The sequence below is a fragment of the Labeo rohita genome, chromosome 10, assembly GCF_022985175.1.
Source record: "Labeo rohita strain BAU-BD-2019 chromosome 10, IGBB_LRoh.1.0, whole genome shotgun sequence".
Lineage (NCBI taxonomy): Eukaryota > Metazoa > Chordata > Actinopteri > Cypriniformes > Cyprinidae > Labeo > Labeo rohita.
Window position 1 is genome coordinate 12254178 of NC_066878.1, and position 22269 is coordinate 12276446.

Genomic DNA, 22269 nt, shown 5'->3' on the forward strand with positions numbered 1-22269 from the left:
AAATTAAACATTCAAATTAAACTAAATATTTAAATATTCTTGTTGCCTCTATATAGAAATATTCCAAAAGTCTGAAACCACTAGAGAAAATTCTGTTCTTCCTTTTTTTCCTAATTTAGTAATTAAAAAAAAAAAAAAAAAAATATATATATATATATATATATATATATATATATATATATATAAACAGTAAATATAATTACAGTTAAAAAGTGTAAAAATAATAATAATAAAAAAATAATGACAAAGTCAAAGACAAATGACAAAGTTGTCATTCTTTTCTTACCACTGATATTCGGCAGTATATTCGAGGCCAGTATGGGAGGACACCTTTTACAACATCAGGCGGTCGCTCCTGACACATTGCTCCAAACTCTTGTACTGCCTGAAATACACATTAACCTTTTATAAGCCATTCAGTTTCTGTGTCAGTTAAATAAAATTTTATATAAATACGTTTTGTATACATATGTAACAGGATTGCAATATTCAGTTTATTTAATACTGCAATTCAAATAAATGATTGCATTTACAATATACCTTGTATATCCATTAAATTCAACTGAAAAACATTTCTGTTTTCACTCTGTTGGCATTGTCGTATTCTGTAAACATGGAATACTTTGGTTTATCTTTAATTTACAATATTTTAATGACAAATCTATATACACTGCTGCTCAAAAGTTTGTGATCAGTACGATTTTTAATGTTTTTTAAAGATGTTTCTTATGCTTATCAAGGCTGTATTTATTTGATCAAAAATCCAGTAATATTGTGAAATATTATTTCAATGTAAAACAAATGTCTACTATGTGAATATATTTTAAAATGTAATTTATTCCTGTGATCCAAAGCTGATTTTTCATTAGCCATTACTCCAGTCTTCAGTGACACATGATCCTTCAGAAATCATCCTAATATGCTGATTTATTATCAATGTTGAAATCAGTTGTGCTGCTTAATATTTTGTTGGAACCTGTGACTTTTTTAGGGCTCTTTAATAAATGAAAAGTTAAAAAAGAACAGCATTTATTTCAAATAGAAATCTTTTGTAACAATATAAACTACCATTTAAATGCTTGTGGTCAGTAAATTGCTATTATTTCTGTTTTTGAAAGAAACTAATACTTTTATTCAGCAAGGATGAGTTACATTGATAAAAAGTGATAGAAAAACTTTTCTAGTTTGAATAAATGCTGTTCTTTTTAACTTTTTATTCATCAAAGAATCCTGAAAAATGAATCACAGGTTCCAAAATAAATATTAAGCAGCATAACTGTTTCCAACATAAATAATAAAAGTAGTAAATCAGCATACTACACTGATTTCTGAAGGATCGTGTGACACAGAAGACTGGAGTAATGGCTGATGAACATTCACCTTTGAATCACAGGAATAAATTATACTTAGATATAAATTAAAATATATTAAAAAAGAAAACCATTATTTTAAACTGTAATAATATTTCACTATATTACTGCTTTTCTGTATTTTGAGCACAGGAGAATTAAAAAAATCATTAAAAATCTTACTGATCCCAAACTTTTGAATCATGCACATGTACATGTAAGAATCGTTTAAACTAAATACACATTTCTGTTACATGAACTCATTTTTTTCCAATCAATAACAAATGATACCTTCAATTTTGTGACTGCATCTCTCTTGGACAGCTTCCGTAGAACCATGCGGAAGTCTGCATCAACTAGATTGTCTATCTCCTCTGCCCCCTGTACAGCAGGTACATATCCTGGATCATTGGAGGTGGAGACCCCAAATCCCACAAACCCGGGTACAACGCCACTCTCCCTGGCCAACAGATCAGCAGCTCTGCCACTGCTGGATGGCTGAGAGACAGAAAACACAGAGCTGCCATTACACATTCATCACCATTTCATATCTAGAGGACTATAATCCCATGGCATACTCAGGTCACAACACCATCATATATAGTTGCTCAACTAATGCACTTTCTGTCTGATTACACCAAGAACACGTGACGTCAGGACAAGAACACAGGGTTACGTTACATAACACGATAAAAAAAAAAAAAAAAAAAAAAAAAAAAAAAGCTTGTCATATCAAATGTTTTACATACACTTAACTTTTATACAACAAGTGACAGGAAATACCAAAAAACAATTTGTTACAGTGAGCTATCCATGTGAGCTGTCATAGTTTACAACAATTATACTGTATTGTGCTGTTATTTCACCGCTTTGGCTTGTAGCTATAAGCTTTTAATAATCGAATAAGTATCATTTCTCTTACCCGAACATTTCCTTTCGTTCTCTGTTTATTTTTGCCACCCATTTTTGTGTCGGCTGAGCGTCTGCTGCTTTTCCGACTTCAGTACAGTCACACTAGACGCGCGGTTATGACGTCACGCTGACGCAATTTGCGTGCGTCCAAAATACTTTACGTTACACGCGTGGAGTGTGGTAGGATCAATAACGACAGGTATTTCTGTTTTCACTATGTGGACATTCACTTATTCTGTATATAAATGGAATTCTTGTTTATTTCTTTAATTCAGAATATGTTACTTACAGATGTTTTATAAAAATAGCTTGTTTTGCACTTTCCTACCTCACGTGCTGATAACATGTAACGTTACTTGAATGTGTTTCTCATTTAAAGGGAAGGATGAGCGTGGACGTGGAGCGTGTGTTGATCCAGCTCCAGGATGAGAGCGGAGAGGTGCTCGGATCCCCCTTCGATGTGCCGCTGGACATTGGTCCGGATAAACTGCAGCTGGTCTGCAACGCACTGCTACAGAAGGTAGGGATGACGGACTGGAATATACACTTCATCCAGCTGTAAGGGCCCATGATGTATTGGACTATAGTACCAATTATCTATTCTTTGAAAACACCTTTATGTATTTTTGTGATAGGTCTGAAACAATGTATTAGATATATGTAATCAAAAGTTTGGGGTTGAAAGATTTTGTAACGTTTTGAAAGAAGTCTTACCAATGCTTCATTTATTTGATATTGAATACAGTAAAAACAGTGATGTTATTAAAAATAACTGTTATCTATTTAAATATATTACATTATATATTATATATTAAGTGTTTTCAGTGTCACATGGTCCCTGGTTCTCAAGAAACATTTATTATTATAAATGTTTTTCTGGACTTTCAAATAGCATTCATCATTTGCAACATTATAAATGTCTCTACTGTCGGTTTTGATCTGCATAATGCACCTGTTCTAAATAAATTAGTAAAGTCTTTAAAACTATGTAATGTATGCTTAGTTTATTGCAATCTATAAAGTATAAAAACACTTAGATATACTGTACAACATGAGGATATGTTTATTTAGCACATATATTTAGTTGATATGACGTTTCAGCAATGTGACATACTATATTTAAAACTACACTGCCTTTGGGATCAGTAATACTTGAAATCTTTTTTTTTTTTTTTTTTTTTAAGTCACTTATGCTCATCAAGGCTGCATTTATTTGATCAAAAATACAGGGAAAAAAGGTAATATTGCGAAATGTTGTTACTATATAAAATAGTGGTTTCTATTTTAATATACTTTAAAATCTAATTTATTAATGTGATGCAAAGCTGAATTTTCAAAAGCCATTACTCCAGTCTTAAGTGTAACATGATCCCAAACTTTTGAACAGCAGTGTATTTTAAACATTTCTATTCAGTGTTTGTTTCTATTCAATGTAGATAATTTACTTTATGTAATTTAAATAATAACTTTTAATAAAAGTATTTACTTAATACTTACAGAATTATGTTTTAGTACATAGCATGTTGTTTTAATATATATTAATTAGTTGCTTGGAATATACACTGCCAGTGAAGACTTTTTGATATTTCAAATTTTGAAATATTTTTACTATTTAAAATATATTTTAAAATGTAATGTATTCCTGTGATTTCTAAGCTGAATTTTGAGCATCATTACTCCAGTCACATGATTCTTCAGAAATTATTCTAATATTCTGATTTGCTGCTCAAAAATCATTTATTATTATTATTATTATGATTATATTGAAAACAGCTGAGTAGAATTTTTTTTTTTCAGGATTCTATGACGAAGAAAAGGATTTATCTGAAATAGAAATCTTTTGTAACATTATAAATGTCTTTTCATCACGTTTGATTAATTTAAAGCATCTGTGCTATAAAAGTATTAACTCCACTGTTTTAAATATTGATGATAATAATAATAAAAAATCTCCTTGAACAGCAAATCAGCATATTAGAATGATTTCTGAAGGATCGTGTGACTGGCGTAATGATGCTAAAAATCTAGCATTGAAATCACAGGAATAAATTAGATTTTAAAATATATTCTAATATAAAACAGTTATTTTAAATAGTAAAAAAATATTTCAAAATTGTAATGTTTTTGCTGTACTTTGGATGAAATAATAAGAAGAGACTTCTTTAAGAAAATAAATAAATAAATAAACATCAAAATTCTTACTGTTCAAACACTTGACTGGTAGTGTATTTTCTTAGAACTTTTTGAGTAAATTGCAAAAAAAAGATGTAAAAATGTAAAAGAAATGATGACCAGTACCTAAAAAAAAAATTCCTGTTTTTTCTACATTTTAACCTATAGTCTTGATGTTGGGAAAAACGTTAATGTTGTTATTTGTCAAAATTACCCATTACTTCAGGAAGCCTTGTTTAATATCCTTGTTTAATTTTGTGTTTACTGCACAATTGCTTTGCGTAAAAATGTTATTACATTTTGGATGACTAGAGGCTGGTTGTGAATGAGTCAGGTTATGATTTAAGGTAGATTTTATTATTTCATAACTTTTTTTTTTTTTTTACTACAGGAGGAGCCTGTGCCCTTCCTTTTCTTTGTGAAAGATGCAGAGGTGGTGTCGTCCCTGGGCACCTGTGTGCAGACGTTGGGCCTGGAGACTGAGCAGGTGCTGCCGGTTGTGTACCAGCCGCAGGCTGTGTTTCGTGTGCGGGCCGTGGCTCGGTGCACCAGCTCTTTGGAGGGCCACACAGAGGCCGTCATTTCTGTAGCTTTTAGTCCTACAGGAAAGTAAGTGAATTAAACATGTTAACCTTACATGTTAATTTATATAAATACAGATAAATGTATAACAAATAAGGCCGCATGCATTGAAATAAAACTTACTTTTTCAATTTGGGGATGTTACTCAGATATCTTGCCAGTGGATCTGGCGATACGACAGTGAGGTTCTGGGATCTGAGCACAGAAACGCCACATCACACTGCTAGAGGTCAGTTTTTCACTCAGTGATATTAAATACAGTACATCTGCCAGTTAAACCATGAATTTGACATTTTTTCATCATGTTTTAAGGACACACACATTGGGTTTTGTCCATTGCCTGGTCTCCGGATGGCAAGAAACTAGCATCAGGGTGCAAAAACAGTCAGGTGAGCATATGTGTAGTATAAGTCACAGTGTATGTTTTTTAGGTCTTACATGTTGTTTTATATCTGCTGTGATCTTTGCAGATCTTCTTGTGGGATCCAGTCACAGGAAGTCAGATCGGAAAGACCTTGACGGGACATACGAAGTGGATCACCTGGCTGTGCTGGGAACCTCTTCACCTGTGAGTTTTGAAAAATTAATTTGCCTTGTAATCAAAGTATGTTTTATATGTGTTAATTTGCATGTGTTCATTTTGTTTAATTTAGCTGTTTTTAATTGTGATAAAATGTATTATAAATTAAAATAAATTAACTTATTTTTTTTTTTTTTTGTATTTAATGTTATTGTAATATACATTACCAGTCAAAAGTTTTTGAACAGTAAGATTTTTAATGTTTTTTTTTTTAAAGAAGTCTCTTCTACTCACCAAGCCTGCATTTATTTGATTCAAAATACAGAAAATGTGAAATATTTTTACTTTTTAAAATAACTGCTTTCTATTTGAATATACTTTAAAATGTAATTAAATATATGTGATTAAAACTACATTTTCAGCATCATTACTCCAGTCTTCAGTGTCACATGATCGTTCAGAAATCATTCTAATATGCTGATTTGCTTTTCAAGAAACATTTTTATTAGTAGTATTATCAATATTTAAAAGAGTTGAGTTCAATTTTTTTCAGGATTCTTTGATGAATAGAAAGATCCAAAGATCGGCATGTTTAAAATATAAAAGCTTTTGTAACATTATACACTATACCATTCAAAAGCTTGGAGTTTTTTGGGGGGAAGAAATTAATACTTTTATTTAGCAAGGACGATCAAAAGTGATGATGAAAACATTTGTAAGGTTAAAAGATTTCTATTTCAGATAAATGTTGTTCTTCTAAGCTTTCTGTTCATCGAAACCTGACAACATTCTACTCTACTATGTTTTCAGCATAAAAATAAAAGTTTTTTGAGCAGCAAATCAGAATATTAAAATGACTGTGACTGGAGTAATAATGCGAAAAATTCAGCTTTGAAACCACAGGAATAAATTACATTTTAAAATACATTCATATAGAAAATGTTTTTTTTTTAAATAGTAAAAATATTTTGATTTATTACTGTTTTTGCTGTACTTTTAATAAAAAAATGCATGCTTGGTGAGCAGAAGAGACTTCTTTAAAAAAAAAAAAAAAAAAAATGAAACATCTTACTGTTCAAAAACTTTTGACTGTAATGTAATATTTTAATAATTTATAATATATAGTTAACTAACAATGATCAATTTCAATTATTATAGTGTTTATTAATCTTTGGCAATGTTAATTAATAAATGCTTTAGAATTATTTTTCATTCTTAGTTTAACAAAAAAGACCTTATCAAAAAGTGTTGCCTTTAATTTAATTATATTTCTGAACATTTTATAATAAAATAACATGATGATTTATCACAGGAACCCAGAGTGTCGGTATTTGGCTAGTACCAGTAAAGACTGTTCGATTCGGATCTGGGATACAGTTTTGGGCCGTTGTGATAAAATCCTGACCGGCCACACACATTCTGTGACGTGTGTAAAATGGGGAGGTGATGGTCTTCTGTACACCTCGTCTCAGGACAGAACCATTAAAGTCTGGAGAGCCAAAGATGTAAGACAAGTTCACTTGTGATGGAGTCAAATATAATTTGAAACAATATTTACTAGGGTGTATGACTGAATTATGGTTGTGAATATCTGTTTACATCTGTGCCGTAGGGGGTTCAGTGTCGTACATTGCAAGGTCACGCTCACTGGGTCAACACGCTGGCCCTCAGCACTGACTACGTTCTGCGCACAGGAGCGTTTGAGCCGGCTACTGCAACCATAAACCCTCAGGACCTCACTGGATCATGTATGTTTCAACACCAAATCTTACTGACCCCAAAGTTGTGATTTTATAAATCTAAATGTTTCTGCTTTCCACAGTGGAAGAGATCAAGGAAAAGGCTTTAAAGCGTTACAACAACGTCAGAGTAAGTGAGACCAGTCTATATATATTATCAACATGTCACAGAAGAGATTTATAAATAAACCTGAACATTTGGTCTTCTTAAGGGTGAAGGTCATGAGAGGCTGGTGTCAGGATCAGACGATTTCACCATGTTCTTATGGAACCCAGCAGAGGAGAAGAAGCCAGTGGCCCGTATGACGGGTCACCAGGCGCTGGTCAACGAGGTGCTATTCTCACCGGACACACGGCTGATCGCCAGCGCTTCCTTTGATAAGTCTATAAAGATCTGGGACGGAAAGACGGGAAAGTAAGTAGGGTGCTCACAGATCCTTGATTAATTTGGTTCAGAAAATGTTCAGATTAGCATACTATCATATTTCTGTAATGCATTTTTGAAAGTATACTACCAGTCAAAAGTTTTTGAACAGTAAGATTTTTATTGTTTTTTAAAGAATTCTCTTCTGCTCACCAAACCTGCATTTATTTGATTCAAAGTACAGCAAAAACATTGAAATATTTTTACTATTTAAAATAACTGTTTTCTATTTTAATATATTTTAAAATGTAATTTATTCTTGTGATTCAAATGCTGAATTTTAGCATCATTTCTTCAGTCACATGAGCCTTCAGAAATCATTCTAATATTTGCTGCTCAAAAACATTTATTATTATTATTATTATTATGTTGAAAACAGCGATTTTTTTTTTCAGGTTTCTTTGATGAATAGAACATTCAGAAGAACAGCATTTATCTGAAATGGAAACAAAAAATTTTTTGAATGGTATATGTATAATGTTACAAAGATTATAGATAAATTATGATATTTGGATCTTTCTATTCATCAAAGAATCCTGAACTGTTTTAAATATTGATAATAATAATAATAATAATAATTGTTTTTTGAACAGCAAATCAGCATATTAAAATGATTTCTGAAGGATCATGTAACACTGAAGACTGGAGTAATGATGCTGAAAATTTAGCTTTGATCACAGAAATAAATGACATTTTAAAATATATACAAATGAAAAGCATTTGTTTTAAATAGTACAGATATTTCACAGTATTGCTGCTTTTGCTGTATTTAGGATCAAATAAATGCAGGCTTGGTGAGCAGAAGAGACTACTTCTAAAAACTACCAAAAACATTTAAAAAAAAATCTTACTGTTCAAAAACTTTTGACTGGTAGTGTAAATAATTTTTATGCAAATGTAAAGGGATAATTCACCCCAAAATTAAATTCTGTCATCATTTAATCACCCTCAGTTTGTAATGAAGTTGACAGTAGCCAAGCCATTGACTTCCATAATATGGAAAAAAAATATTATGGCAATCAATGGCTACTGTCAACTGTTTGGTTGCCAGTATTCTTCAAAATATCTCTTTTGTGCTCAACATATGTTCGGAAAAACTTGGGTAAATGATAACAGAATTTTCATTTTTGGGTGAACTATCCCTTTAAAAAACAGACAGTATATATTAAGAGCTTATATGCAAAAACAAAAACATTTTTTTTTAAAAATCATGTTTTTATTATGCCATGTTTTATTGTGTTAGTCAGCTGTATTTTTTAGTTATTTTTACTTTATATCAAAATAACCCAAACTGCAGTTTGATTGAGATTAATTAGAATGTACAATAAAGAAACATGATTTTTGAAAATTAAAAACTAGTTATCTGTTTTTGCAAATTAACTCTTTATATGTTTCCTGTGATGAAAGTTGAATGCCACTTACACATGCAACATTGTGGGGTCAGGTGACAAAAATGCTTGCTTATTGTTGTGTATCAAACTGTTTCTCATACTATTTTATGATATGAAAGGCCAGTATTCCTCTAAATGGATTCATAGTGACACACACCCATAGTGTACTTATAGTAATGTACACTAGAGGGCACTCAAATCACATTAGCGCTGGCATGTTTTGCTTGTCTGCACATGGCAACAACCTAGAAAGATTCTTGAACTATAACATAAAACACGTGAATGTTTAAAGGGGTCATCGGATGCCCATTTTCCACAAGTTGATATGATTCTTTAGGGTCTTAATGAAAAGTCTGTAATATACTTTGGTTAAAAATTCTCAATGGTTGTGTAAAACAACACCCTTTTTACCTTGTCAAAATGAGCTCTGCAAAAATCATCCTGTTCTGGTCGAGGCTGCATTAAATGTTAATGAGCTCTGCTTGGCCCACCCCTCTCTCCTCTCTTTGGAATGACAAGCCTGTTTACTTTAGCCACGTTTAGCTGCTAAACTTGCTAACTAGCACGTCATTAGGAAAGGTGATCGCAAAGATTCATAAAAAAAACCTTATACTCACTTCTGCTGTAAGTGAAACTGGATCACAAATAATTTGAAAGAACATAGACGGATATATGCAGATCGGGAGGCGCATTCCCCTCACAAACAAATGTAATCCACTGCATCTTTAGCGGCTCAGATGTCGGCCATAAATGATGACCACTGTGTTCATTATTACATCCAGCAACACAACACCTCAATCACTCAGTCTGAGATATTCTTGTCTAACTTACATCCCTGCTCCGGCATCGAAACAATGGAGGTCGGACTGTTACAACTGATTTGGGTCTGAGGTAAGACGCTCATGTCAATCAACTATCGTGGGAGCGGCCTCTGTGGGTGTGACGCCACAACGAGAGGCATCTGAGAATAGCTCGATTTGAAAAAAGGAATATTATTTTTACAGATGAATTAAAAACCACTGCATGGATATTTATCATTATAGTGTAGATTTGTACATACACTGCCAACACACTTTAATGTTCAAACAACATGTAAAAGTGAACTTTGCATCCGATGACCCCTTTAAATGTTTGAAAGAACTGTAAGATTTTTTTTTTGTTTTTCCAGGTACCTGACCTCACTTCGGGGTCACGTCGGGCCAGTGTACCAGGTGGCGTGGTCGGCAGACAGCCGTCTGTTAGTCAGTGGCAGTAGTGACAGCACTCTGAAGGTGTGGGATGTCAAGAAGGGGAAACTAAATGGAGATCTGCCCGGCCATGCTGATGAGGTAAGACACTGAATAGATTTAGTTCAGAGGTTGGAGTCTTACACAAGGGGCAGAGCTTTAAAACAGCTTCTATTCAGGACATAATTGTTATAACTATATATATATATATATATATATATATATATATAAATAAAAACGTTGAAGTACTACAATTCTAAACCAAGCTAAAATAAATTAAAGCTATATCAAAACTAGTAGAAATGGAAAAAAGGAAAAGAATATTCTTTTCCTTTTTTCCATTTCTACTAGTTTTGATATAGCTTTAATTTATTTTAGCTTGGTTTAGAATTGTAGTACTTCAACGTTTTTTCATCTAAATGTATTTTTTCATATCAGCTTAATTTCATTTCCATTTCAGGTTTTACTACTTTTGTCTTTTTTTTTTTTCATTAGTTTTTCATATTTCTATATAGCTTTAATTTTTTAGTATAAGTGATTTTTCAGTATAGTACTTCAACTTGTTTTTTTTGTATTTCTACTTTTTTTCCATCTAAAATTATTTTATTTCATATCAGCTTTATTTCATTTTGTTTTTACATTTATGCTTTTGTAATTTTTTTTATATTAGTTTTCATATTTCTGTGTAGCTTTAATTTATTTTAGTTTAGTTTTAAGAATTGTACTTCAACTTTTTTTTTTTTCATTTCTACTAGTTTTGAATTTTTATCATCTAAAATTATTTTGTTTCATATCAGCTTTTTCAGTTTCATTTTGTTGCCAAGCGAACATTTCTAATTTTTGTTTACATTTTTTAAACGTAATTTTTCAATCTAAAGTTGTTCAACTTTAAGAAATTTGTTTGTTTCTTGTTTGTTTACATTTTAAAAGTTCAACCTAAAATTAATTACTTTACATTAGCTTTATTTAAATTTCAGCTCATTTCTACTTCAACCCCAATTTCTACTAGTTTTTCATTTTTATTTTTTAAAAAATAATATTTATTTCATTTTAAGTTTTACAAATTTTATGTGCTTTTTATTATGTCATATGTCACATTTTTATTAGTTTTTATATTTCTGTATAGCTTTAATTTTAGTAATTTTAGTTATTCAACTTTAAGAAAATTAATTTCATTTTGTTACTTTATATCAGCTTTTTGTAAATTTCAGTTATAATATATTTGTTATGGCCTTTTGACATTTTTATTAGTTATTATATATATATATATATATATATATATATATATAGCTTTAATTTATTTCTATTTTAGCTGTGAAGAAAACTGTAATACTTCACAGACCTACATTTTTAAATTAAAATTCTTTTTTTTTTTTTTCTTTTTTTTTAAACAAAATATTGGTATTCTCATGGTCATTTAAAACCAGAACATACCAGGTCATCTTAAAATAGTGATTTAGCCAAAATGAGAAGGAAAAATAATAAAAATGCATGGATTATTACTTTGGGTAAATGAGCTTACATTTTTGCTTATTTTATATATTTTACATTTTTAAACCGTATCTTTATAAAATAGTTAAACTTACCACATAAAGAGATGACTTTTGACAGGTCACCAAATACATTAGTAACAGCATAGAGCATAAACACTGCTAATCTAGTTTTCTTTCATTGCACAGGTTTTTGCAGTTGACTGGAGTCCTGACGGACAGAGAGTGGCCAGCGGTGGAAAAGACAAGTGTTTAAGGATGTAAGTGACCCCACATCCTGTCAGATTATTTATTTCCACACAGACACAATGCGGTGTGTCACACCACCTGGTACAAACACCTGGCATGTCTTATCTTCTTTCCCCCTTCAGATGGAGGAAGTAACCCGGAGAAACCAGTGGCCCCCGGCTCTGCACGCAACAGCCAATCAGGCGCCTCGAAACATCGCCCCACAGGATAGTGGACAGCAGTGTGGGAGCATTAAGCCTTAGCCTATTTATCCAACGAAACTGCTTCGACAGCATCACAATAGCTGACATATAATGCTCTCTGATGTTGTCAGGCCAGATAGCTGGCAGATAAAACGCTGCCTTTTTTTGCCCGCTCAAATGAGCAATTGCCCTGTGCAAGTGCAGGCGAACTGACCCAGTCTAATCTGTGTAATCTTTCTCACACACATTCTTTGTAATTAACTTAATCCCTAATGCCGCGATACAGGCGGCATTAACTGGGTCTGTTCCAGCGCCGAGAGATAACCGGCGTCGTCACAGCGGGACCGTACAACGTCAGCAGCAACGTTTTCTCATTTAACAAGCAGTAAAAGACTTTTATAGGATCCGTTTTGTGAGTGTGTGGCTTTCTTATCTTGAATGAACAACTGTAGAGCATCAAAGGCAGTTTGTTGTTATCGCACAACACGTGTATGACGTTAAGAGTCTTAAGAGAAGGAATTCAAAGAGTTTGGATCGATTAATCAATGTTAGCTACTCAATAAGGTCACAGGGACGGGAAACTGAACCTATGTGGTTTATTGAATCTGTGTGAAGTATTCAGAATCGGTTTTGAAGAAGCGCTGCTGCTTATAAATCGAACACAAACACCAAGTAGAGTAACTACTTCAGATAGGCAACCTTTGTGGGAAACGTTTGATGACAAAAAAAAAGCTTGTGCAACTAAAAAAGCTGCCTTTAGCATTATAAAAAACACAAAACATCAAGCTTGAATGCCCTGGTCTTGAAGATGCCACTCAGCATGCAAGTTTTACATCAAGTATCACGAATGTCTGAGCCTCTATTCGTTTTGAGACTAAGGACAACATTTCAGAGCTGTACATGTAAACTAGGACAAAAGAACATGTGCGTTACATTGATATTTCTGCGTACTTGGTTGTGCTATTACGTTTCATGCCACAGGATTCTCACGACGACCTCTATAAAAGCATGGTGGTGAGAAGACACTGAAGAGTGCAAACTGATGATACGCTTGCTCATGTATCAATATTTTTGTGCGTCGATAAATGTACCGTAAGCTACAGGTTCCTTCTCATGGCTCAAGCTGCTGGCTTCAACTATACAGACACAGATGGATGGTTTAAATCCTCTAGGCCAGAGGTCACGGTTCAAGTCTGGATCTTTAGAGTTGACTGACGTGGCCAACTGTGTTTGGATAGTTCAGTCTGTCTGAATCAGTTCTGCGCCCTGGTCCGTCTTCAGTCTGTTCTCCAAACGTTGTTCAGTAGCTTTACAACCTCCTCGTAGAGAACAAACACAATGGCCACGTCTAGACACACTCGACCCAGTCGTGGGACCGTGCCTTTGTAGAACCTGTGATGCAAAGTGAAAAAAAGTGTAAAGGTGAGGTCATGATTACAATTGTTTAGCTAACTTTCAGTCATTTCAGTAAGAATTTATGCAATCAAGAAGAATTTCTGGTTCAGATAGTTCTAGTTAAAAGTAAAAAATGACTCCTGAGCTGTAATTCACCCAAAATGAAAAAATGTCATTTACTCGCATTCAATCTGAAGAAGATATTTGGAAGAATATGGATAACCAGACAGTTGTTGGTCCCCACTGATTTCCATAGTATGGTAAAAATAAATAAAATACTACAGAAGTCAACCGAGGGTTCGCACTTACTTCACGATTTTGGTCAGTTACCATACTGGCATGGTTAATGTACTACCGAAGACGTTGTTCTGCTAATTTTTGCTGTCTAAACCACAGAAAAAAAACATGTGGAAGCTGCTAAATCATATAGAGAAGGACTTAGTAAGTAGGAAAGGGCACATTATTTTGACAAACTAAAATTAATCTGTGGTAAAGATACGTACGAGCAGTATTGATTAAGATATCAGTCTAATATTTCACCTACCTGACCGGAAGTAATAAGAACAAATACGAATGTTGTCAAGATTATTGCCCTGGAAATCCTGGTGCAGTTTGGCCAACCACAAACGCCTTTTTTCGCACTCTTCCCTTTGATTTGTCATAACTTTTGGCGGTCTATAGTACTCCAAATGTTTCTACCAGTGCGACTGATTAGTACAGCCCAAAACATGACAATAATTGACCATTTTCAGTAGCAATAATCAGCAAAATATTCAAATTTCATTCAGTTCAGTGACATCGTTTACATTCAGTGCTGTTAATATGGCCGACTGATGACACGTCGTGAAGCCACTCTATAGAGTCCAGAAACTCTTTGGTTAGAGGTTTGTAGCAAGTAAATAATGACAGAATTTTCCATTTTGGGTGAACTGTCCCTTTAAAGGGGTCATCTGATGCCCATTTTCCACAAGTTGATATGATTCTTCAGGGTCTTAATGAAAACTCTACAATATACTTGGTTAAAAATTCTCAATGGTAGTATAAAACAACATCCATTTTACCTTGTCAAAATGAGCTCTGCAAAAATCAACCCATTCTGATGGACTGTTCCTTTAAATGCAAATGAGCTCTGCTCGCCCCGCCCTTCTCTACTCTCTATAGAGTGACGAGCCTGTTTACTTTAGCGGTGTTTAGTTGCTAACTAGCATGTTATTAGGAAAGGTGATTGCAGAGATTCATAAACCCCTTACACTCACTTCTGCTGTAAGTGAAGCTGGATCACAAATGATTTGCACGAACATGGATGCATTTATGTAAATTTGGAGGTGCATTCCCTTCACAAACAAACCTAATCCACTGCATCTTCAGCGGCTGAGATGTCGGGAGTAAATGACAACCTCTATGTTCATTCTTTCTTGTCTAACTTACATCCCTACTCTGGCATCAAAACAATGGAGGTTGGACTGTTACAGCTGATCTGAGGTAAGACGCTCATGTCAATCAATTATAGTGGGAGCGGCCTCCACACCGACAGGCATCTAAGAACGGCTCGATTTGAAAAAGGGGATATTATTTTTACAGATTAATTAAAAACCACTGCATGGATTTTTATCATTATAGGCTAGATTTGTACATGCACTGCCAACACACATTAATATTCAAACAACACGTAAAAGTGAACTTTGCATCCGATGACCCCTTTTAAGGCATAAGAAAAGAAAAGTATGTCCAAAAGGAAATGATTATGAAGAAAAAAAAAAACGTACGCTTGAGGGCCTTCATTCTTCAAAATCTGGAATGCGCAATCCAACGTGCTCTTATAGCGATGAGCCTCTAAACCCTAAAAAGAAATTAGAAAATATATCAGTGAATGATATTTAAAGACATTTTCTTTTAAAGGTATGAATATGTTAATTTGTTATTTAATAAATTATAGGCATCAGTCACTGCTAACCTGCATTCGTGTCTTCACTACATCAAGTGGCGTGTTTCCAAAAACACTTGCCGCCCCGGCTGTCGCTCCAAACAGTGCTGTAACCAGCGGATGCATGTCACGACTGGGGTCGTCACCTGAAGAAAAAGCCAAGATGATTATGCTGAACGGCAATATTGAAATGAAGTAATTTTTAAAGTATTACTGTTAAATGAAGGAGAGTGATCTCATCCTCACCTTTGTACCAGTTGCGCAACAGGTTCATTACATAAAAGCGTATAGCTTGGTTGCTACCCTGCTTTAGAAGTGTAGCAGTCAGTCCTTGATATGTCCCTCGAACACCTACAAAGAAAACATGTATTATATTTAATATTTTGGGTTTTTTTAAATAAAGTTTAGTTTTATTTATTTATTTATTTTTTATTTCTCAAACTATTATTTACTTTTTTTTAATTCAATATATATTTTTATTTTTTACTTCTATTTTAAATTTTATCACAACAATTTTATTTATATATAAAGTTTTATGGCCTTTTTGTGTTTTTAGATGACAGGACAGTGGAGATTGACAGGAAATTGCTGGGTGGAGAGGGGGCAGGGGTGGGTTTGGCAAAGGACCCTGGGTCGAGAATCAAACCCCAGTCAGCCAGAGGTGCAGTTGCACTATATGTCAGTGCGCTAACCACAAGGCTATAGGCCCTGACATATAAAGGTTTAAGTTAAGCTTTTATTTTCTACAGCCCCCATATTAATCATTTTTCTATGAGTGGTCCGTCTCCTCTTACTTTACTGTAACATGCAAAATTCATTTGGATCTCATTTGGTTGGTACCTTGATCTCTGATGATTTCTCGTACGCCATGGAAGAACCCTCGGTAGCGTGGCCTCAGAGAGCACTGGTCATGAATGAACTTCACCTGAAAATAATACAGACAAGAGATGTTTTGAGTAATATAGGAGTATAGATAAGGTGGTATATTATCATATACACTACCCATAAAAAGTTTTTGAACAGTAAGATTTTTAATGTTTTTTTCTGCTCACCATGCCTGCATTTATTTGATCCAAAGTACAGAAAAAACAGTAAAATTCTGAAATATTTTTAAAATAACTTTTCTATTTGAATATATTTTAAAATGTAATTTATTCCTGTGATTTCAAAGCTGAATTTTCAGCATCATTACTCCAGTTTTAAGTGTCACATGATCCTTCAGAAATCATTCTAATATGCTGATTTGCTGTTCAAGAAACATTTGAATATTATTATCAATTTTTAAAACATTTTTCAGGGTTCTTTGATAATTAGAAAGCATTTACATGGGAAAAAAAAAATTGTAACATTATACACTGTACTATTAAAAAGCTTGGAGTTTTTTTGGGGGAGAATGACAAATTAATACTTTTATTTAGCAAGGATGTTTTGAATTGATCAAAAGTGATGATAAAGACATGTATAATGTTACAAAAGATTTTTATTTCAGACGAATGCTGTTCTTCTTAACTTTCTATTCATCAAAGAAACCTGAAGAAAATCTGTTTTCAACAATAATAATAATAATAATAATAATAATGTTGTTTAAGCAGCAAATCAGAATATTAGAAAGATTTCTGAAGGATCATGTGACACTGAAGACTGAAGTAATGATGCTAAAAATTTAGCTTTGAAATCACAAGAATAAATTACATTTTAAAATATATTTAAATAGAAAACAGCCATTTAAATTGGTACAAATCTTTCAAAATTATACTGTTTTGTTGTACTTTGGATCAAATAAATGCAGGCTTGGTGAGCAGAAAAACAAAAATCTTACTGTTCAAAAACTTTTGACTGCTAGTGTAAGTATCACTGAAACAACCGGTAACAGTCCAACCTTGACTGTCTCCATCGGACAGACTATCAACACCGCTTCTGCAATTCCCGCTCCAAGACCACACAGCAAACTTCCTTTATTGTCAAGCCGACCCGTGGCGTCCCTCATCGGGTTACTAAGAACCTCGAACATACCAAACCTGTCAAAAAGAAGAGTGTCAGCAAAAGAGATACTACTGAAGCTTAAACGCTTAAGACCAATGTTTCTTACCGTACTGCAGATTTCGGGATGGATCCATAAAGTAGTGAACTAAGCCCTCTGTATAGACCTCTCAACCCATGATCCTGCACCGTCAGCTTAACACAGTCGCCTGCACATAAAAATCGAGGTTATGTGTTTTTTTTACACATTCACACATTTAGTTCATTCATACAGGTAAAAGAATAGTTCACCCAACAATACAAAAAATGTTTAAAAATAACTCCAATATGTAGACAAGTTTACTCCTTCATTAAAACAGATTTGGATCTTCATCAAAGGATCGTCTGCAGTGAATAGGTGCCGTCAGAAAGAGAGTCCAAAAAGCTGATAAAAACATCATAGTAATCCACAAGACTCCAGTCTATCAATTAATGTCTCATAAAGTGAAAAGATGTGTGTTTGTAAGAAACAAATCCATCAAGGAATTGCTTCAGATTGCTTCAGGCCAAAATATCAGTCCATAATCAATAATAACACTTCCTCCAGTAAAAAAAAAAAGCCTCCTGTTGTTGTCCCACATTTGTTTAGAACTTTTTTTTAACTTGTAAACTGTGCTTGATCTCTGCATATTTCTCTCCTGATTCAGACAAGATACACTACCAGTCAAAAGTTTTTGAACAGTAAGATGTCTTTTAAAAAAAGTCTCTTCTGCTCACCAAGCCTGCATTTCTCTGATCTAAAGTACAGCAAAAACGGTCAAATTTAGAAACATTTTTTCTATTTGAAATGACTGTTTTCTATTTGAATATATTTTAAAATGTAATTTATTCCTGTGATTTTAAAGCTAAATTTTTAACACCATTACTCCAGTCACGTGATCCTTCAGAAATCATTCTAATATGCTTATTTACTGCTAAAAAAACATGTATTATTATTATTATTATTATTATTATTATTATTATTATGTTGAAAACAGCAGAGTAGAATTTGTCAGGTCTCTTTGATGATTAGAAAGTTCATAAGAACAGCATTTATCTGAAATAGAAATCTTCTGTAACATTATATATGTCTTTATTATCACTTTTGATCAATTTAAAGCATCCTTGCTAAATAAAAGTATTAATTTCTATAATTTATTTCCAAAAAAATAAAAAAAAAATTATACTGACTCCAGGTTTTAGAATGGTATGGTGTATAATGTTACAAAAGCTTTTTATTTCAGATAAATGCTGATCTTTGATTCTTTTAACGCATCAAAGAATCCTGAAAAAATGTACTCAACCATTTTAAATATTAATGATAATAATAATAATAATAATAATAATAAAAAATGTTTCTTGAACAGCACATCAGCATATTAGAATGATTTCTGAAGGATCATGTGACACTCAAGACTGGAGTAATGATGCTGAAAATGTAACTTTTATCACAGGAATAAGCTAAAATTTTAAAATATGTTCAAATAGAAAGCAGCTATTTTAAATAGTAAAAATATTTCACAATATTATTGCTTTTGCTTTATTTTGGATCAGGGGAGCAGAAGAGAATTCTTATATATATATATATATATATATATATATATATATATACATACATACATACATAAATCTTACTGTTCAAAAACTTTTGACTGGAAGTCTAAGTTTTTCACTGGATAAAGCAATACAATAAATATAGGACCTGTATTTTAACCAGAAGCAATGGTTTGAAGTTAAAAACATCTTAGTCATGGACAGCGTGAGGGTGAGAGCATTTTTCAAGAAAATGGCATTTTTGTGCGAGCTATTCCTTTAACAGTCGTCCTCACCTATGCCTCGGTACCGTGGAGGATTTGCTCTTTCATCTAACTGTAGCTGGGTCTTCACATACTCTGTTGGAAATGTGATGCAGATCTCAATGCCTCCTGCAATGCCACCTGGGTAAAAATAATATCATCAGTAAACAGTGCGTCTAAATCACATTCAGTGACATCAGAGGCAATCTATGTGATTTCTTAAGCTTACAGCTGTTTGACTTCCATCAAGGACAGTCAGTTCCATATAAGGTCATTTTGTTTTAGTTGTTTAACACACTATTGAATGAACACTGCAACCAAACAAGTGTTTGCTGTTAATGTAACAAATGATGGAATCTGATTAAGTAGTTGAATTGACAATTATATTCATAAAACACACTATTTTGAGAGTCCAACCTTGTATAGACTGATATCAGCCAATAGTCAATACATGAGATTTCTGGAAGCTACCATCTGGGTGACCAAGCACAGATACGCAGGTCATGGACTGACAGTGAGTTTCACAGTAATGGCAGACTGTAGGGGCCGCACAGGAGAAATTTGACCCGTAATCACGCAGGACTGTTGTTGTGGGCTCGAGCATAATAGGGTATCGCGTGATTCGCCAAAACACCGGCACTTGTGTGCAGCTAACACAAACACAATACGCATTTAACGTTAACTGACCTGCAAGAATAGCCTTCCACGGATGGGTGATTTTTCTCCCTCCGATTGCAGCGGCTGCTAGATTCCTCTGGCCTGGATAAATGTTAGGAATTGGGGTAAAAGTGCGCGTCGAGCCCCCGCCAGCGGAGGGAATCCGGGTCATCGCTACAGGATGCTGTAACGGCGTACATCCTCGCCTCAGTATCGCGTCTTTGCACGGCCCATCAGAAACAGAAAACGGTTTATACAAAGACGACATGTTTTTAGATCTTTTACGCGTAAAGTGAAAATTTATAATGTGTGACGACGCGCAAGATGCGTCTGCCCAATAGGACGGAGACAACACAATCACAGGAAGACCACTGCGAGGCGTGGCTGCGACGAGCTCATGAATATTAATATAGAGGTCACGCAGCGAGCTCAATCATTGGTCTGTTTTAAACATTTGATTAATTTATTGCGTTACTCATCTTATGTAATATTAATAAGGCACATTCGCCGATTCAATTGGCCCAATTACCGCACAACCACACCCACACTCTAGTGGGTTTGCGTTGAAAATATAATAAATGTTGCATCAGAGAAGGTTGGAGTTTAATGGAAGGTTCTTGATTTTCTAAATTCAGATTAAAATCGAACAACAATTGCGTAATATGTTGAATTAATATTGTATAAAATATTTTAAATACGTACTAATTTTAATTATTAAAATGTTGACAGCATTTGTCAAGATCGGCCGTTCAAACCTGTTAGCCAAAATAAAAGTTAAAAAAAAAAAAATCGAACAAATGTATTGTTGTTGATTCATGTCAAGTTTATCCTATAAATGAATATTTGATCTCAAACTAGTTAGTGCTAGTAATGTTAGTCCCTACCTTATTTAAGCTAAATTAAGTTAAATCTATGTTTATTTGAATTTGTAAATTGTTCCATTTAATGTTGCAGTCTGTTTTATTTAGCTAGCTAGGCAGCTAGAAAATTGCACAATCATGAAATCAAGATTGAACTGAAAGCTTAAATATCAACATTTTCTGAAAATAAAAGAACCTCTCTTCACTGACCATTTGTTGAATACATGAAATACATTTGCAGCTGTTTAAGATTGTTTATACCCTCTTATATTTGTATACATATATATATGTGATTCTGTTGGCTTTTGTGTGAATGTGGGTGTTTGTTCGGTAGCAGCTGGGAGTAACTGGTGTGAATTGCTCACTCAAATGCAAGTTTTGTTTCACACACACATGCAAAACTACTTCACAAACAGTTTAGTATTCAAATGCAGACACTGTTTTGAAAAAGTAATATGGTTCCTGTGCTTTGTACAGACTGGGGGATCTGAATATGGCTGCAGAAGGGTCCCTCAAATGCTGCCAACATTTTTCCAGTTTCGCACCCCACCTCTTGGACACACATTCCTGTTGAGAGCCTGAACCAGGGCTGGAGATAAGAGTTCTCCAGCATGACAATGATTACACCGCAGTCCAAGTGAAAGTACATTTTTTACTAGTATATTTTAGCAACTGAAAGGAACCTTAAATCACCAGGTAGAAGGTATAAAGAAATGAAATGGTGGCTTTGTCCAGTCAAACCATTTAAAGCTCCTAATTTAAAGGTGATTTTCTTCAAAGTGTTTGCATGATGGTAATTAATTACAACCCTGTTATAAAAAGCAAATGTACCCAAACCCTACTGAACAATTTCAGTTATCTTCAAAGGTTTCATCCACAATCCCCTGTATTTTGAAATCCTTTTCATCCTACTCCAAATAATAACTTATTTAGACAGCGGTGTCCTCAGAATGTATAATTTAGCATATGTCCCCATAATACACTTTTGAGTGAGACATTACTGTTGCACCCTTGCTGTAGTAGAGGCTACGGATTATTTGAGCTCAGAAGTCATTTGACAACACTTGAGAATTTTGTCTTTTAGCTGCTTGACCCTTTCCTGGTCGTCTATCTTGCACATCCCAATACTGATTTTGCATCAGTTTAAGTTGACTATTCTTTGCACTATTGATATTGCATACATAAAATTCTGTTTAAATGTCATCAGCACAGTCATAATCTGGTTACTGCTGATACCAGACAAAGAGATTTTGCATATATTACGTATATTTAATATATATAGAAATGTACGTACAGTTGAGGTCAAACGTTTACATACACCTTGCACAATCTGCAAAATGTTATTTTACTAAAACAGGAGGGATCGTACAAAATGCATGTATTTTTTTTTTTTACTTTATACT

General features: G+C 33.6%; 3 protein-coding genes across 3 annotated transcripts in view; 1 reads left to right on the forward strand and 2 right to left on the reverse strand.

Annotated features, from left to right (window-relative positions):
* The window catches only part of ltn1 (listerin E3 ubiquitin protein ligase 1), a 29004-nt gene extending 26584 nt beyond the window's left edge, over positions 1-2420 (reverse strand). Inside the window, exons 1-3 of the mRNA XM_051120675.1 lie at positions 2272-2420; positions 1641-1847; positions 287-385 (exon numbers count right to left, since the gene is read on the reverse strand). Of these exons, the coding sequence (XP_050976632.1) occupies positions 287-385; positions 1641-1847; positions 2272-2313 (348 nt within the window). The 5' untranslated portion in view covers positions 2314-2420. The remainder of the gene's footprint in view (positions 1-286; positions 386-1640; positions 1848-2271) is intronic.
* nle1 (notchless homolog 1 (Drosophila)) lies at positions 2384-12642 on the forward strand. The gene is made up of 13 exons (XM_051120676.1): positions 2384-2460; positions 2641-2781; positions 4825-5042; positions 5165-5244; positions 5328-5404; positions 5486-5583; positions 6848-7040; positions 7148-7283; positions 7358-7404; positions 7487-7689; positions 10258-10417; positions 11995-12065; positions 12177-12642. The coding sequence occupies exons 2-13, from the start codon at positions 2647-2649 to the stop codon at positions 12187-12189; spliced, it is 1431 nt and encodes a 476-aa protein (XP_050976633.1). The 5' UTR covers positions 2384-2460; positions 2641-2646; the 3' UTR covers positions 12190-12642.
* Positions 12643-12818: 176 nt separating this feature from the next.
* On the reverse strand, positions 12819-20394 carry slc25a1a (solute carrier family 25 member 1a). Its single transcript, XM_051120677.1, has 9 exons — positions 20037-20394; positions 19383-19490; positions 17645-17744; positions 17435-17573; positions 16396-16480; positions 15802-15906; positions 15586-15701; positions 15398-15471; positions 12819-13628 (listed from the first exon to the last, which is right to left on the reverse strand). Exons 1-9 carry the CDS (start codon positions 20272-20274, stop codon positions 13514-13516), a joined length of 1080 nt encoding a protein of 359 aa, XP_050976634.1. The 5' UTR covers positions 20275-20394; the 3' UTR covers positions 12819-13513.
* Positions 20395-22269: the final 1875 nt, after the last annotated feature.